We start from the raw sequence: 17,488 nt of genomic DNA on the forward strand, positions 1-17,488 counted from the left end.
GCGATTCAACAAGATCGTGCGCCCGAGATCCTGCATGTGTGGCTTCGCCGCTGAGAAGCTGTGACATCATCTATTGTCAGTAGAGATGTAATAATGGGTCAGTGTTATCTCCTCCTCCTCCCTGTACAATGACCTCTATATAGAGAACACTGACCCATCAATACATCACTACCGACTAGATGATGTCACAGCTTATCTCCTCCCCCTCCCTGTACAATGACCTCTATATAGATAACACTGACCCATCATTACATCACTACTGACAATAGATGATGTCACAGCTTATCTCCTCCCCCCGTACAATGACCTCTATATAGATTACACGGACCCATCATTACATCACTGCTGACAATAGATGATGTCACAGCTTATCTACTCCCCCTCCCTGTACAATGACCTCTATATAGATAACACTGACCCATCATTACATCACTACTGACAATAGATGATGTCACAGCTTATCTCCTCCCCCTCCCTGTACAATGACCTCTATATAGATAACACGACCCATCATTACATCACTACTGACAATAGATGAGGTCACAGCTTATCTCCTTCTCATTGCCACATAATTGGCTCCATTTTCTTTAAGCTGCCATGTTTCTGCTAGGGATACCCAACTGTGCTGGTGGCAGAACTTTGGAAAGAAACCGCATGGCAACAGTCGCCCACTATTATGTAGATTTTTCTTAACATTACTCTAAGTATAGAATCCCTTTAAGTCCCATTAAAATTCTAAGCCCCAAAATAAAAGGGACATTTATTCTATAGGCTCCTGGGAGGTAAACACAAGACAATTAGGCATGAATCACTGTATAGTCAGGCCGAGGCGCCATGATCCCTAATTCGGTAGCTAGGCAACCATTCAGTATACATCAGGCAGGCGCTCGGTGGCCCTCCTGTTTACATTCTGTTCCTTGTATTCACACTGAATAAAATCCCTCTCTCTTTGATATGTAGAAGCAGAACATAACAAATATCCAGTGGCCTGACATCCTCGGGGTCATTCAGGGATTTAATAGCGGATAATGCAGTGCAAGAAGGATCCGGGAACATAGTACAATGGGGTGATAGATTATCTGACTAAAACGTTGTGAAAAATTCTACATTAGAAAATCAACTTGAAAGAGGATGAGCTGTAATTCCCAACAAATCCTGAGGACAATGGTGGCGCTGTTTCTGCAAGTACAGACGGTCCCCTACTTAAGGACACCCAACTTACAGACGACCCCTAGTTACAGACGGACCCCTCTGCCCCCTGTGATCTTTGGTGAATCACTCTGGATGCTTTCATTTAGTCCCAGACTGCAATGATCCACTGTAAGGTGTCTGTAATTAAGTTTTATTGATAATCCTTGGTCCCATTATAGCAAAAAAAATTGAAACTCCAATTGTCACTGGGACAAAAAAAAAATGTCTGGATCTACAATTATAAAATATACAATTTCGACTTACATACAAATTTTACTTAAGAACAAACCTATGGACCCTATCTTGTATGCCTGTAATGTCCAGGACAATCACATTAAAGATGGTTTTCCAATTACTCCAGTTTCATACCCAATCTGTAGTTACCTTTGGCATTAAAATGATTTATATCCCTTTAAGAAATCTTGATATGAGGTAAAAACATGTGTAATCATAATTCCTTATAGATTTTCTCTTAAAGGGGTTGTCCCTTTACAAAACTAAAGCCGGAAGCTCAAGAGACCAATATAGGTACTGCCTGAGATAGACAGAGACAACATCAAACTCTTTTAACCCCCCTCATAGGCTCCTCATGAAGAGATCCATATATACGATCCAGTCATACAAAAAGGCAATGTTAGGTCCTCCAGGATTAAATAAATATTCTTCTTCTAGAAACAGTGCCACCCCTGCTCACAGGTTGTAGGTGGTATCAAATCTCAGCCATATTCCTGTATATAAAGCTGGGCTTCTAACAAATACAACAAATGGACAGGTCAAAAAAAAATATTCCTGGAAAAATCCTGGAAATTTTTTTAGCATCTTTACTAATCTAATCAGGGTTGGTCCACAAATTCTGATGCAGTTAGTACTCCTAGTTTTGCCACTTAATGTAGCACCACCCACCTGACAGACACAATCCTGCTGTCAAGTAGGTGGTGCCAAGATGTGTTCCCCAACCAGTACCACCCACCTGTCAGTATTAAAACTTAGCAAACTGGGTGGCAAAATTAACGGTGCCTATTAAGTCTAAATTGACACCTACCTTACAGGTCCCCCATTGGTGTCAAATAACCCAGAATGAAATAAACCAGAAAAACTCTAAAATAAAATGGAACCATCGGTGCTGGAGATCCGATTAAGGGGTCATTTGGGGTTCAACTTGTGTGTTCTCATTTGGGATGTCATGAAGCATCTTGGGTTCCCATTGTACAAAAACACTTTATTAAAGGTTATGAACAAGTTATTAATTTGAATATTTCAAAAGGAGGCGTCTTATAAAACCCAAAGCTGTTGTGGCATTCTGCTTCATAGCATCCTGAAAGATTTGGGTCCATAGTTGTTGCCCATAACATGGAAAGGCAATTGACCTCTGGGTTATCGGACCCCCTTATTTGTTTTGGTTCTATAGTGGTTTATCTATCCTGCAGACTACCCAGGGCCAGGACTCCCTTCTTACGGGCCTCTTAACAGCCCCATGAAATCTATGAAATCTAGAATTCTTTTGGCTGTTTTCACTTATTTCTCAATTTAGTTTGACTCTTCAGTGAAGAGAAAAATCCCAGTGATATCTGGAAACTGTTAATAAGACACAGTTGATGGATTTGATTATGTGTTTCTATGTAATACATTAAGAGGCTATTGTTAAAGGGACAATCCAGGTAAAAAAAAACCCAGCAAAATGTTCAAATTATAGATTAAAGATTCGTTAATTTACTTCCTAATGAAGGTCAAAGCGATTGCCTACGATTTAAAAAAAAATGTTGCTGCTTTATCCTGAAGCAATACCACTGCAATACCACACACAACCTGTGGACAGGTGTGGCACTGTTTTTAGAAAACATCCTAGAGAATCCCCTCAATATATCAGGCTGCCAGAGGTGATCAAAAGTGAATATAAATTTAAAATTTGCAAGTAAAATTAAAAAAAACTAAGAAAATCTGATCGTCTTTCACTATTGGAATTCTAAGTACCTGGCGGGTGACCTAAACATTAACTTAAATTGGATGAGACCTTTGTTTTTGAGCTGACAACTCTCTATAATATAAAGGACATCTACCACCAGGGTGAAGGATTGTGGCCTTAAGGACCTGGCAGTAAGCACTTGTTTTCCCTGCAGCACCACCACAGGGAAAACTAGGTATTACACAATGTCCATTCAAATCAATGAGTTGCTGGACAGGACAAAGTCCTCCACAGTGAGAGACACGCTTTGTAACCGTTATCCAAGAGTTATAGACCCATCCCGTATCATCTAATAATTCTCTAGAAGGATATACAAGAAATTATTTTCTAAACTTGACAACCCCCCCCCCCCTCCTTTAAAGGCGTGCATGAGAGTGCTCCTTTAAAAAGCTCCCATAAATCCTGCAGCTACACACTAGGAGTCTGAGGGCTGTAAGTCTAATAGAAAGTGTGTGGGATGTAAGACTAAGGCCAGATGAGGTAGGGTCATAACTCAGACCGCCATTAATAAGCTCTGTGAAATACTGTTGAAAGGAATAGGCAGGGTAAGGAAACCACATAGCAATGACTTGGTGGAAGATGAATATTCAGCCAAAGTATTAAGTGAATCTGAATATACATGAAGAAAGGAAAGAATGTACATGATTGGAAGGGTGGGGGCACGAGAAATGTAGAGATGGAGGGATGCCAGCCATAAAAAGCAGGAATGTGGTGGAAGCCAGGAACGAGTGGGGTGAAATGCAGATAGAGAGTGGGATCAACATCTCCGAGACTGTACATTTACACTCCACTTACATCTAGATTGAAACTATACATGTATAGTCATCTCCATTAGAGTGACCCGATAATAGGGTCGCATGTAGGGATCACATGATAGGGTCACATATAGGGATCACATGATAGGGATCACATGATAGGGTCACATATAGGGATCACATGATAGGGTCACATATAGGGATCACATATAGGGATCACATGATAGGGTCAAATACAATCTGAGTTACATCATACCGATGACTAAACTCAACAACCTCATTAGTCACTAAAAGCTTTGTTTACGTCTGCATTTCCAGCTTTCAGAGAGTCATCTCTGATTATACAAAGATGGTGGATGTTGGTGTTGTATATACCTACTGTAGCGGTCTCAAAGGGATAACTCAACAATTCAAGGGAAATTTAAAAAAACTTCATCACACATCTTTGTGCATAGTTGGCAGAAGTGCTCAGACTATACTATTTGTATGTTTGTCACCCCCCAAAGACTGAATTGGTTAAAAATGGAGGGTTAATTTTTTCTGAATTACGTCCTTGTTATCATTGATTAGACTTTATTCCTGAATGAGCTTCGCCCCATAAAAAAAGGACACTAGTCAGCACACCGTCACAACTATAGAAAGCTCCTACAAAAAGGTGAAGAATATAAGATGGATTTTAAAATTTTGTGGTAATGGGAAAAAGGTTTAAAAGTAGAGCTTCAATGGTGACACTATTTGAGTAGTAGCCCCCCCAGTGAAGCTATCTGGATGTGGCTGCTGGAATTCACTTTAGCCCCAGGCTGTAATGATCTGTAGGCCTCGGCGTGACGTCACTATGGGATGCGACTCTCTGAGTCAGGCCCCGCAGTGACGTTAAGCTGGGGCCTAAACGTCATTGAAGCCTGAGGTTAAAGTACACTAAATTCCCAGCATTCAGAGAGCTGACAGTAAGCAGAGGTCCAGCGCCTCTATACACATACTTGAAACAACAGTTTCTTCTTAAAGGGGTTGTCCAGAAATTATAAACGGGGCATATCTGCACCTCTGTGGCCCATAATAAGCAAAAAAGATAATCAGGGGATCATGACTAGATTTGCGTTTTCTGGCCACTACGGGGGACACAGAGCCATCCATCTCCAGCTTTTATTATGATTGAACATTTGATCAGTGCTGGTATTGGCTGTCACAGAAATCATATATTATGGCTATCAATTATAATTTCCGGACAACACCTTTAAATTAAAAATATATACAGATTATTACGTGTTTAATTGGGAAAATAGGATGAATTACACTGGTGTACATGCCATACAAAAAAACATGGGCCCCAGCCATGGGAGCCGTCATTCCCATTGGGTGTCAGGAACCGGAGCAGGATTCTCCTACGTCATAGAATTGATTGATTAATGGAATTGGGAACTGACCCAAGAGTCAATAAAGAGGGAGCATCATCATTAGCTCCCAAGGAAAACAAGACTCCTCAAGCTCTATATATTACATTTTGTAGGGGTATACCCAGACCAAGATCAGGGTCTCTTAGTCCCTGTTTATGGTGAATATTTGGCCTTGTGTGAACAATGACTTCTCTTTGAAGTCTTTGGAGGATACAGAAACATCCATAAGAAAAAAAAAGCAGATTTTGGGAATGATGGGAATGCAAATAAACATATTTATGACCTTTTTATCTTCTAGTGGGAAATCCACTTGAATGTAAGCAGTTAATAAGAGTCATGAATATTACTCATAGCAATAGACACACGCCAGCTGTAGGAAGTTACGGTCATAGGTCTCAGAGGGCATCTTCACTTTCATAATATGTGGTATTACATATTGGACCAAAATGTTGCTTTTTTGTATTATTTTAATTAAAAAATAACCATTTGTTCTTGTAACATCCTGGACTTAGACCAGTACAGAACGAAACGGGTTTCACGCCATCCACAGCCAGTAAACCACCAGCTTAGACAGAAAAATATCACGCCATGCTTATGTAGAAGGAACAGGGTGACCTCACTGCCAACTACCGCAGGGTGTAGGTGCGTGTCCAAATATGTGGGCTGTAAAAAAAAAATCATCTCCATGACAGTTTATCAAAACAGGAAACTAAAGAGAACAACAGGATGAGAGTGCGGGGGGCGACTGTACACGAGGATTAAGATAAAATAGCGGGAGGTAAAGTCGGGTGATACGTGAGGGAGAAATCACAGGAAGGGAGAGACTGCAAGCTGGGGACGTGAACATTGATATTACAAAATCAGGACACCGGGCAGGGGCGATAGGAAACGGAGGGTTGACATCAGGTCACAAATGTGACACGTTGCATGATGTTGTGCAATGTTATTACTTGGCTAGGAAAGTTCATCACAAAACATGAATATAGAAAATACAAAAAAAATATCCGGTCAGGATACAAAACACAAGACTGATATTACTGTTAACGTTATCCTTTAGCGTACAAGATTATGATAATCTTGTTAAAGCAGCACTATGTGCTCCAGAGCAGCTCTTCTTACTGTCAATGAGACCGGTTTATCCATAGTCAATCATGATGAAGACAGTGAGAGGATAAGTTCACACTACCGGTCCTTCCCTCCGTTCCTAACTCCTTATCTAAGCTTTAACGTGTCAATTAAAAATCCTATAGACATCAATGTAAATTTTATGTCATCCATTATGTTCCGTTTAGGCAGGGAACCATTATCAATGTGGTTTTTTTGCACAGAAAAAATGACAGAGGCTGCAGTTTGAAAATAATGCAAGGATAACGGATAAGGAAACAGAGCATATCAGATGACAAAATTTACATTGATGTCAATGGGATTTTTAATTAATACATTTAACCTCCGTTCTTTACTTTTTTTAAGCAGAGATAAGGAACGGAGGTAAGGAATGGTAGTGTGAAATGCGCCGAAGATGCCTGGTTGTCCGGATTGAAAAAAGTAGCGTCCCCTACTCAAGAGCACATCTTATTATTATCTAATTCATTGAGGATAAATTGGAGCTTCATGGGAAGCAAACTACCGGGCTTCCCATTGATCATGATAGAGGAGTCTACACTTATCTAAATGGAGATGGAATTGCACAGGGGATGCATTCATATCTATGGGACTATCCCCATTAGACATTAGTGCTTAAAGAACAAGGGTTGGAGGAGGTTTCTTTATTCTTGTGATCAGCAGGGGTCCCAACAGTCAGACCCCCATTTCCCACCTAACTGTAACTTACTCCCCATACATTTGTTGTCTTTCTGGGAAAAACTGTTAAAATTGGAATGAGTTGCAATAACAGACAAGGGCCATGATAAGCGAGATAAGTCCCCAAGCCAAGCAGAACATGATGACGTTGCCCCTATATGGTAAATGACCAAAAATGACACATACTCGGCTCCTTTCTACCAAGATAACATGAATGCAGCAACACAGTTCATCATATCAACATGAAAGGGCGCTCTACTGAAACACCCAAGGTTGGTTTTAGGGTTCAATGAGTGTAGTTATTGAGACATATAAAAGAATAGTTTTGGACAGAAGGGTAAAGAGCAAAACATAGCAAAAGTCCACACATCTTCATAACAGGTAAATAAAAGAACAAAGAGAAAAGAAGGAAAAAAAATAAAGGTTTCATAGGAAAATACACAAAATAATAATAACCATCACAACTGACCTGAAGAGGAGCGGGTTCTGTTTCTGGAGCTTACACGGAGATTTACCTTCAAGTTGGCCAAATCCTCTTCATCCAAAGCGATATCCCCCCAGAAAGCAACTAGAAGGGAGAAAAACAAAAATTAGAGGTCATGCATACTTGGGATAGATACACAATATACACTCACCGGCCACTTTATTAGGTACACCTGTCCAACTGCTCGTTAACACTTAATTTCTAATCAGCCAATCACATGGCGGCAACTCCGTGCATTTAAGCATGTAGACATAGTCAAGACAATCTCCTGCAGTTCAAACCGAGCATCAGTATGGGGAAGAAAGGTGATTTGTGGCCTCTGAACGTGGCATGGTTGTTGGTGCCAGAAGGGCTGGTCTGAGTATTTCAGAAACTGCTGATCTACTGGGATTTTCACGCACAACCATCTCTAGGGTTTACAGAGAATGGTCCGAAAAAGAAAAAACATCCAGTGAGCGGCAGTTCTGTGGGCGGAAATGCCTTGTTGATGCCAGAGGTCAGAGGAGAATGGGCAGACTGGTTCGAGCTGATAGAAAGGCAACAGTGACTCAAATCGCCACCCGTTACAACCAAGGTAGGCAGAAGAGCATCTCTGAACGCACAGTACGTCGAACTTTGAGGCAGTTGGGCTGCAGCAGCAGAAGACCACACCGGGTGCCACTCCTTTCAGCTAAGAACAGGAAACTGAGGCTACAAGTGGCCGGTGGGTGTATATATCACACTTTTGTATTGTGTTTATAGCAAAAATTTGCCACCGAACACCTTGACATCATAAAGTGAATGTGAAATAGCTGCAATACCGTACAAGGCCACTTTACAGTGTGGAGCACTGTGCTTGGGAAGGAGTGCAGAGGTTGCAGTACTTTTCCAAACCCTGATTGGTAAAAGTGCTCCCCCGGAATACCCCTTTATACTATTTTAAGTCATTGGTTATTGGACAATTGTGTTGACCCAATAGAGAAAAAGCTCAACCCAGTCGGCCCTATTAATCAGATTTTCTCTACAAATATAAGCGCATGTATGACGATAAAGAAGGGGGGGGGACAAGATATTATTTGTGCCTGTTGAACAAAAAAGTCAGACCTTTTTTAGCTATAAGTGATGTGTTGTAATTTTCGAGAATTTAGCTTTTTTCTGTGGAAATATCATTTAACACATAGGAGAATGTAACAGCTGCAGTCTCACCTGGATGTTGTCAGGATAGATCTGCGGAAGCACAACGTTTATTCCATGAAAACCAATGCTTAGGGGTGTGAACTAGGCTGGTACAGAAATGTAGTCCAAGCAAAGTGAAGATGGGGTTAGAAGGGTTCCTGCTCACAATGCAGGGTTATAGCTATAGGGTTACAGAGGGTCTACACATAACCAAAACCCAACATGACATTCTGATATGTAAAAAGCCATCATGGCAGGGGGTCTCCGGGAAGGGCTTTGCATAGCGGCCCAGAAATTTTAGTTTATGCATCTGAAGGACAAGTGGGCAACAAAAGGAGGGATGCAAGGCCACCAAGAACGCATACAGGAACAGAAATCCAAAATCTGACCTGCTTTCATCAAGACAACACATATCCAAATGGAATGTTGTACATTAAAGAAGAGCCTTCTGCTGAGGAAACCCAAAAACTGACCAAGAACCGAAAGGGTGGCATATAATATTCTACATAAGCAATGACACCAACAAGTTTTCCTTCCCATCACATAATGTGAACAGTGATATATCAGTGTGACCATCTTTGCCCCATCTGTATCTAATGATCTGGAAAAGATAGAAATGTGCAGCAGATTTTACCACAGCCCCTTGAATTGCAATGATATTCGGGAACCAAGGGAACCCCCTTCCATGACACATTTATGGCATATCCCAAGTATTTCCCATAATTGTCTACATGCTAAAAATGGAATTTTGGAAGTGAATTTGAGATCCCACTAATTGTAACATGTGTTGTAATGAGCAGATTTGATTGTGAAGTTGGTCACGTGGCACAACCAAATTCTCGTTTAGATCTGAGTAGTGTTTTCTGATGTATCACTCAATGACACGGCAGATATCCATCTATTAACCCTGTACAAACAGAAACCAGACCAGTATATACTTTTTGCAATGGCTGAAAGTCAATGTTCACCATTTTCCCGATGCCTTTGTGCCGGAGCCTCTGTAACAGCTCTTTGGGGTACATACATATCAAACAAAGAACCTACCAAATGGATCAGGACCAGTGAACATCTTAAAGGAATTTTAAAGCTGATATCCTATTCATAGTCAACCATATGAGATCAGTGGGGCCCACGTTTTCCCAAAATCTGCTGACCCATGTTACAGTAAACCAGTTCCCATAAAACAGAAAAGGAAGTAGTTCTACCAGCTCCATTCTCGGTGTTGAGATCAACAAACAGAATCAGTTGTTGGGTCTCCAAATGTTGGACCCCTAAGGGTGAAGACACACATGGCGTTTTTGGGCCGTTTTTACTAAGTGCGTTTTCAGATCGTTAAAAACGCATCCGGTTTTAAAAAACGCATGCGTTTTTTGAAAACGCATGCGTTTTTGTCCGTTTTTCATTGCGCAATTTCGGAAAAATGGACAAAACCGCACGCGTTTTCAAAATAACGCATGCGTTTTTTTAAAAAAACGGATGCGTTTTTTAACGATCTGAAAACGCACTTAGTAAAAACGGCCCAAAAACGCCATGTGTGTCTTCACCCTAAGGCCTGCGACACACGTGGCATTTTGAACCCGTTTTAAGGCCGTTTTTAAACAGCCCGTTAAGATCCACATCTGTTTTTGACCGGTTCTTATTAAGATAATTGGTACACTCCCTTTTTAAGTGTTTTAGATATTCCCACAAAAAAAATTTGCCCCAATCTTTTCCCAACACATAACCTCATGCACGCCCAGGTCAACTTGCAGATCAAAGATGAAACATTTCACGAAATCCATCAGAGCATCAATAGGCTGGCAGCACACGTGACATTTTGAACCTGTTTTGGGACCTTTTTCAAGCAGTCCATTAAAAGAAACAGGCGTTTAAAAAAATTCATGCGTTTTTGACCAGTTTGAATTAAGATAATTGGTTTTTAACGCATGCGTTTTTTGACGGACTGCTTAAAAACGGGCCAAAAACACGCTCAAAACGCCACATGTGGCATTACCCTTAGACTTTCGGATAATATCGTTTTAGGTCAGTGACCCATATTCGCCTTGTTCCTCGTGCGGCAGGCACTACATGTACACGCGGCTTTAATGTGGTGGCATCCGGGCTGAATAGGCCATTAGCAGTGACTACAGAGCTTCTCTATGGCAGAACAGACCCGGCTATGTGAGGTGCAGACAGAGTGAGCTGTGTAATCGGACAAACATATGGACAGGACACTGACAATCACTGTGCAAACGCCGACGTGTAACCCTTTACAGGCCTGGACGGGTGACAGATGCCGCACAGAGTCCATGTGAACAGGACATATGGACAATATCCACCCCTGGAGGACCATATCCAGCTATAGAAAGATATCTACATGACACCCGGAGCTGTGAAAGGATCTGGCTGATGAGAGGGGGCCAATTAGTTTTCGGTCCTCCACATCAGATCAAGGGGTGGCTCAGTGAGCAAGCGCTCCATTATGTCTCCATCATTGGGCCAAGTCCAACCATTCACTTGGAGTGGAAGATTTCTCTTTCTTTTCACTTCTTTGAAGGTAAAGGAAGTGACAACCTCTATTCAGTCCAAGAGGGTGAAACTACACAAGTGTAAAGCCTTGAAGTGGATTCATTAAAAGTAGCCAGACCCTTAAAAGGGAATCATCCTTCATTAGTTTCGATCACACAGACTGCAGACAGTGTTTGGTATCCCCCCTGGAGAGATGTATAATCATTGCTTTGTGTGTGTGTGTTGTTGGTAGCAGCAGGACTGTGAAAATGGGTTTATATTCTAAGTGCACTGGGGTCAAGTCCTCACACTGCTGTGCTCTCATCTCCATCCCCATGCTGATGTCCATAGGAAATCACTGCCATAAGAAACGCACTGCACTGTGAATGTGGCCAGTAGAAACCGAAGGGGCTGTGAGTTAACTGCTGTATGTGCAGCTACCTCACCGCCAAAGCACAAGTGTTCGCGTATATGAGGCCGCGTTTGCACTTTGCGCTTGGATTGGGTTCTGAAACAAGTATGTGTTTAGGAGTAACTCCTCCCCAATGCGCTTGAATTGCATTTCAAAATGCAATTCAAGCGCAATTCGTTAACACGCCCTTAGTATACAGTCAGAAGCCTGTGGCAGCTTTTACACAGAGCAAAGAACAAAGCAGTGTAAGAGCATATCCCAAATACACCAAACCTGGAGGGGGGGGGGGGGAATTGTGCTGTAAGGGAATGGGAGGAGTGCTTCTGCATAGTATAACAGCCTGTGCAGCTACAGCACAGAGGGGCTCTGGTAACATGCCCCCCAGCCCAGGCTCAAGCATAATGGATAAAAGTTGACTTGAGAGGGAAAGAGGCCATGGATAAAAAATATAAAAAGATTACCACAGTACCGGTGCCTGGATCTATGAGTAAGTGTCCCATGTTTACCATGATGGATTTTGATGGTTATCAACCTACAATATTGGTCATATCTTGCTAATTTGTGGGGGGTGGGCTCCATGTTGTCAGCTATGATGTAAAGTAGCTGCTACACCATTCATATGGGGAGATTATTTCCATATATATGGTGTATTAGGGTACTTCACATAACCTATAGACTGCTATTCCATATATCCGCTGTGTACACAATCCATTATCTGCGCTCATGTTGGTGCGATACTATAGGTACAGCAGCAGGGTGCAGAAAAATAGTGTTTATCTTCCTAGGATCCTAATTTTTTTTATTGGCAATATTTTTTCTTGCAGATTATTAGAGGCAGAAATACTATTCTTGGCATGTATCACGTCTTGCTGTAAAAGCCAATGTAAACCATGACCATATGTCGTGTCTAATTAGATTACTATAAAAGATATGCAGCGAGAGGGCAGAAATCAAATGTTCATGAGGTGAAATCTATAAACAAAAATTTACAGCACTTTAAAAGGGAACCTGTCAGCAGAAGCCGGACTAATAATTTACTAGGAGTATGTTGTCAAGCAGCCGAACACCTTCTAGATCGTGTTTCTTTCATGGTCCAGTGTGGTGGCATCATCCAGAAAATCAACTTTGAAGTGAGAAGTAAATTGTTTGTATAAAGTCAAGGAGGTGGAGAGTTTGACACTGAAGTCAAGCTCTCTCTCCACCTATGAAGCCTGTTCCTTGTGATTGATATCATCCACCTGACTTCAGGAGATCTGGTTAATCATTTCTATGGATGCAGGTCAATCAATTACAATGAATGGGGTGTTCTCAGGCAAGGAGAGCTTGACTTCAGTGTCAAACTCTCCGCCTACTTGACTTTATACAAACAATTTGCATCTCACTTCAAAGTTGATTTTCTGGATGCTACCACACTGGGCCATGAAAGGAACAAAAACTAGCAGGTATTATGCTGCCTGACAACATACTAGTAGTGGTTTATTAGGCCAATTTCTGATGACAGGTTCCCTTTAAGAAAAGAACTACTGGACAAGGTAAAGGACATGCATTTGTTTTATTAATATTTGTAGCAGATAACGGGGGCACTGAAGTGACACTATGCCTGCAACCACTAAACTTGACTCATCTCATTAGGCGAGAAGAGTCATATTTGCCTGACTGGAAATTTTTTACAGGTAAAAGTTAATAAAAGAGGGAATTCTAGAAAAGATATTTCATGCCCTACCTGAGGGGAATAGTAGTTTAGTGGGGTAAAACCTGGTGACAGGATCTCTTTAAAGGCCTTTATATATATGCAGCATCTGTCACGGTGCGGGAATGGGTTAAACGCTGTAGAGTGTGAACCTTGCACGATAATTTCGCTGTTTATTACAATATCGGACTATTTGTCAGGCAAATGAGTCACCGAGCCTCCTGACAAAAAAAAACAGGGGTAGTTTCCAAACTAGAGGAAGAACTATACAAAAACTTTATAAGTTATACTGCAGCTGTGAGCAGGGGGGCTCCAGTACCCCGCAGTGCGACCTCCAGGACCTCGTTGTATGTTACATAGACTTCCAGAGGCCAGGCCTGAGTCAGCGTATGTGTGATTCACCGCATATCGTATGAATGAGTGTGTCAGAGCCTGTATCTGCCTGTCCGCCTTTGTGTTTATGTGGCAGATAATCTTTCCGCACATGTGGGGAGGGGAGAGAAGAAGTGTCTATGTGTCAGTCTGCGAGTGTGTAAGGGAGACGGCGACAGATCGAGAGTGAGGTATTGTAGGATAGTGTCATAGGGTTAGTCAGGATCAATTAGAGATCCATCACTACCAACATATCCAGTTACCTGGGGACACCACTCTAAAGAATTGGTTCTACACAGTACACAAAATCAGCCTGGTCAGGTATGAAAGGTGACAAGAAAGTCTCCGGGGAAAAACAAAAGAAATGTTGACGTACAACAAAGGAAGTCCTGATGGACATCGAATAACCTTAGTTACCTCAAAAACAAGAACTTCTATTAGAAAAGAAAAACACTCAAAAACATACATTTTAGCTACTAATTTCTAGTGTAAATCCTTTGGGTGCTGGGAGAACATAAAAACAAAAAACAAAACAAAAGCAAAGTGTACCTGCCCTGCTCCGATTCCCACGTCCCACCGAAACTGGTCATGGGCTACTGTGTCTAGAAGTTCTGGGGGTTTCGGTGAATCTTCACTTTAGCCAATCTGTGGACTACCTGAAGCACAGGAAGTCACAGATGATCTGTGGATCGGCCAAAGTGGGTCTCGTGAAGAAGAACCGAAGTGCCAGTTACTACACATAGGGGGTTTCTTTCCAGACTGGCCCTCAAGGGGTTTTCCAGAATTCCTGTAAACTCCTTTTAAGTACTTCTTCTAGTTTTTGGCATGAACTACAATAAACTCATGAAAAATGTCATTATTTTAACCACTTATGAGGAAAGTCTGCTTAGTCTATTACCAGATTTAGTGTGATCATATTTATAAGGAGGACCTTACACCACCTTCACCTCAGTACACTCAATAGACTCTATATTGTCAGGTGGGTGGTCCCAGGGGGTCCGCTCTTCTGAAAGTGTGGAGCCTAATAAACATATTGGGTACCCAAAGAAATAGCACCAATTTTTAAGGACCGGTGGAAAAGAAAAGTCCAAATCTCACAAGCTGATCCATTAGCTTTGGGTTGTGTGAGGACTGAACTTCTGATCAATGCATGGGCTGTTTTCTGGTTCATCAGGATAAGATATTCATGGCCCGTCTGGAGGATAGACCATCCATAAATATTAATGGAAACCTCTATACACAGTACATGGTAGCCCCATTCCACCAAAAGTGTTGCTCTTTTGGTGGAGACCCTAAACAATAGGACCTTATACAATACATCAGAATACCCTTTTAGGGTATATAAAATCACAAAATATTTACAGTAGTATACAAAACTGGTAGAGGGGGATTTAGGTCAAGTTGGGCTGGGCCTCCATACGTATGTACGTCATGAAGTCATTACAAGCACTTAGGGATTTAGTCTTTGACAGTACAATTACATATTGTATGCTGAACAATGGGCGGCCATCGTCCCGTCTTACACGAGACACCCGAGAAAATTGTTGTCGGAGTCTCCACAATATCCGCAGCCTCGCCATACTCTACAACTTTCTCCAGTTGCAGATTTTTTCCCTCGATACAGAAGCAGGGGTCAAGGATGAAGAACGTTTGGAAATTAGCCATTAATCTTCTTAACAGAAGGGATAACCCACTTCAACCTGACATTTCCTGAGAGAGCTCCTTCACCAGGAAACTCTCACTTGTGACATGAACTTGAACTCACAGACTAAGCAAAACAGTAATGTGGCCGTCCCTCGTGGGAGGACGGACTGCCAAAGGGGATCTCTGCCAACAATTTCTCCAGATTTCTCCCCCATGCACATGTGGTCCACTAAGGAACGTGTCCATGGTTTTAGAATGAGGATAAGGAACTGAGCATGCTGAATACCTCCTCGTCATCTATCATTGGCGAAAGGGAGACCACCCTACACACAATAGATGAGTGTTCGATTATCAAGAATATCTGGTGCTGCTTAGCCAAGGTAAAATAATTGTTCTACCAAGTACCGATTTACTATCTATCCGTAGGACAATGTTTCAGTTCCCAAATGCTGAAGGCATGACTACTGGGAACCCCAAGCCAACATTAAAACTTAGATGGGAGGCCCACAAGTACCCTCAAGCACCCATGATCACCTCAGGTGATTTAACACAAATTCCCTACAGGAACTTTATGCGGGTCTATGTTTAATGGAACAAATTAATTTGACCAAGAATGATATGATGTATGATAGTCTACAGGTCATCAGTCTCTGTTGAGTTGCAAAAACTCTAAATAATCAAGATAAAATCCAAGATTTTCTCCAAACTCCCTGCCTCTGAACATATTACATCTAATCACATGTAGTGCAAAGGTTCCTACTGCACCCCATCATTAAAACTTTTCAACTTTTTCCACAAAGTGGCTTCACAGAACACTACGGAGGATAGCTGTATAGCAGCCATCCTTGTAATGCAGGGACAACTCAGCCGTGTCTTAAAAAGGGTCTTAAGGCTCAATAATTCATCTTTCTCTCTACATGATTTACTAGTTAGATACAAATTACTTGGCGTTATAATGTTGGGTCCCCATCGATCAGTTGAGATAAGTGAAGAACCCAAAAGGTGTTCAATTACTCTGTAAGGAATGAACTTATTTGGTCCTCCAGTGAAAGTCCCTCTTCTGATACTACATATAAAACTTGTAAACTGGAGAACCACCTTTAAACATCTCAAAATTTCCCAACAGGACTCGGGGAACAGATTTCCTAAATCTTCTAAACCTCTTAATTCTTTGAACGTAATAAGTTTTAAGTAAATTACACATCAACATCTAATTTGAGGAGAAAAGGAAATCCGGGGGAAAAAAAACTATGTATTTTCTCATGCCGGACATGGCAAGGAAAGTGGGTCAATGACCAATCGAAACCTTTGGAAGCAAAAACATATTACGAGGACCACGTTCATTAGAGAAGACAGAAGAATTCATGGAGACCCTAAACAAAAGAACCTTATCATATCATATCATATCATATAAAAATCCCCAAATATTTACAGTAGAATACAAAACTGGTGGAGGGGGATTTAGGTCAAACGAAACCTTTGGAAGCAAAAACATATTACGAGGACCCCGTTCATTAGAAAAGACAGGAGAAAGCGGACCAAGATGACCTACAAGATGGATGAAGATACTGCAGGAACATGACAAAGAATCTTGAAGACCCAAGGAGAAGATGGGACCTTCTACAGACGTCTTACACCAGATATTTTCACAGCACATAGCCGCAGCTCCTTGTGCACATTGACACCGACATGTGAGATATTAGGAGCCTGGGGGAAGTCAGTGAAGAGAAATACCTCAATGTCCCTTCTCCGAAACCACCAGAGCTCCTAAACCAACCCAATCATACAGACTTCTTACACAACGTTACTCCAAGTGACCTCACACCTTGTACACAACGCCATAATAACGAAACGCAACCCCAATCAAGCGTTATATTATATAAAAGGAATCACGTCAATAGAGCGCCCCCTCTGGATCGCAGTGAGTGGAACATGTCTGTGTGGCAGGACCAAATATTCCAGCACGACGACGAAACCAGGTCCTACATCCAACACATAATCCCTTAGGATCGCTCTGTGCCTGTAAATCACAATGACCAGAGGAAGCCCGGACTGGCAACAATGGAGAACGCGACGCCAGATGTTACATCGAACAGGAATGTAGCAGAGCCGAGTGTGACATTTGGCTCTGTGTAGGGTAT

The 17,488-nt window shown here is 41.7% G+C and overlaps 1 protein-coding gene across 1 annotated transcript in view; it reads right to left on the reverse strand.

Moving 5' to 3' along the window:
* Positions 1-17,488, reverse strand: part of BMP1 (bone morphogenetic protein 1) — a 51,337-nt gene that overhangs the window by 33,133 nt on the left and 716 nt on the right. The window contains exon 2 of the mRNA XM_072149351.1: positions 7,573-7,671. Within this exon, the coding sequence (XP_072005452.1) occupies positions 7,573-7,671 (99 nt within the window). The remainder of the gene's footprint in view (positions 1-7,572; positions 7,672-17,488) is intronic.

This window comes from Engystomops pustulosus, chromosome 4 (genome assembly GCF_040894005.1).
Source record: "Engystomops pustulosus chromosome 4, aEngPut4.maternal, whole genome shotgun sequence".
In the NCBI taxonomy this organism is placed as follows: domain Eukaryota; kingdom Metazoa; phylum Chordata; class Amphibia; order Anura; family Leptodactylidae; genus Engystomops; species Engystomops pustulosus.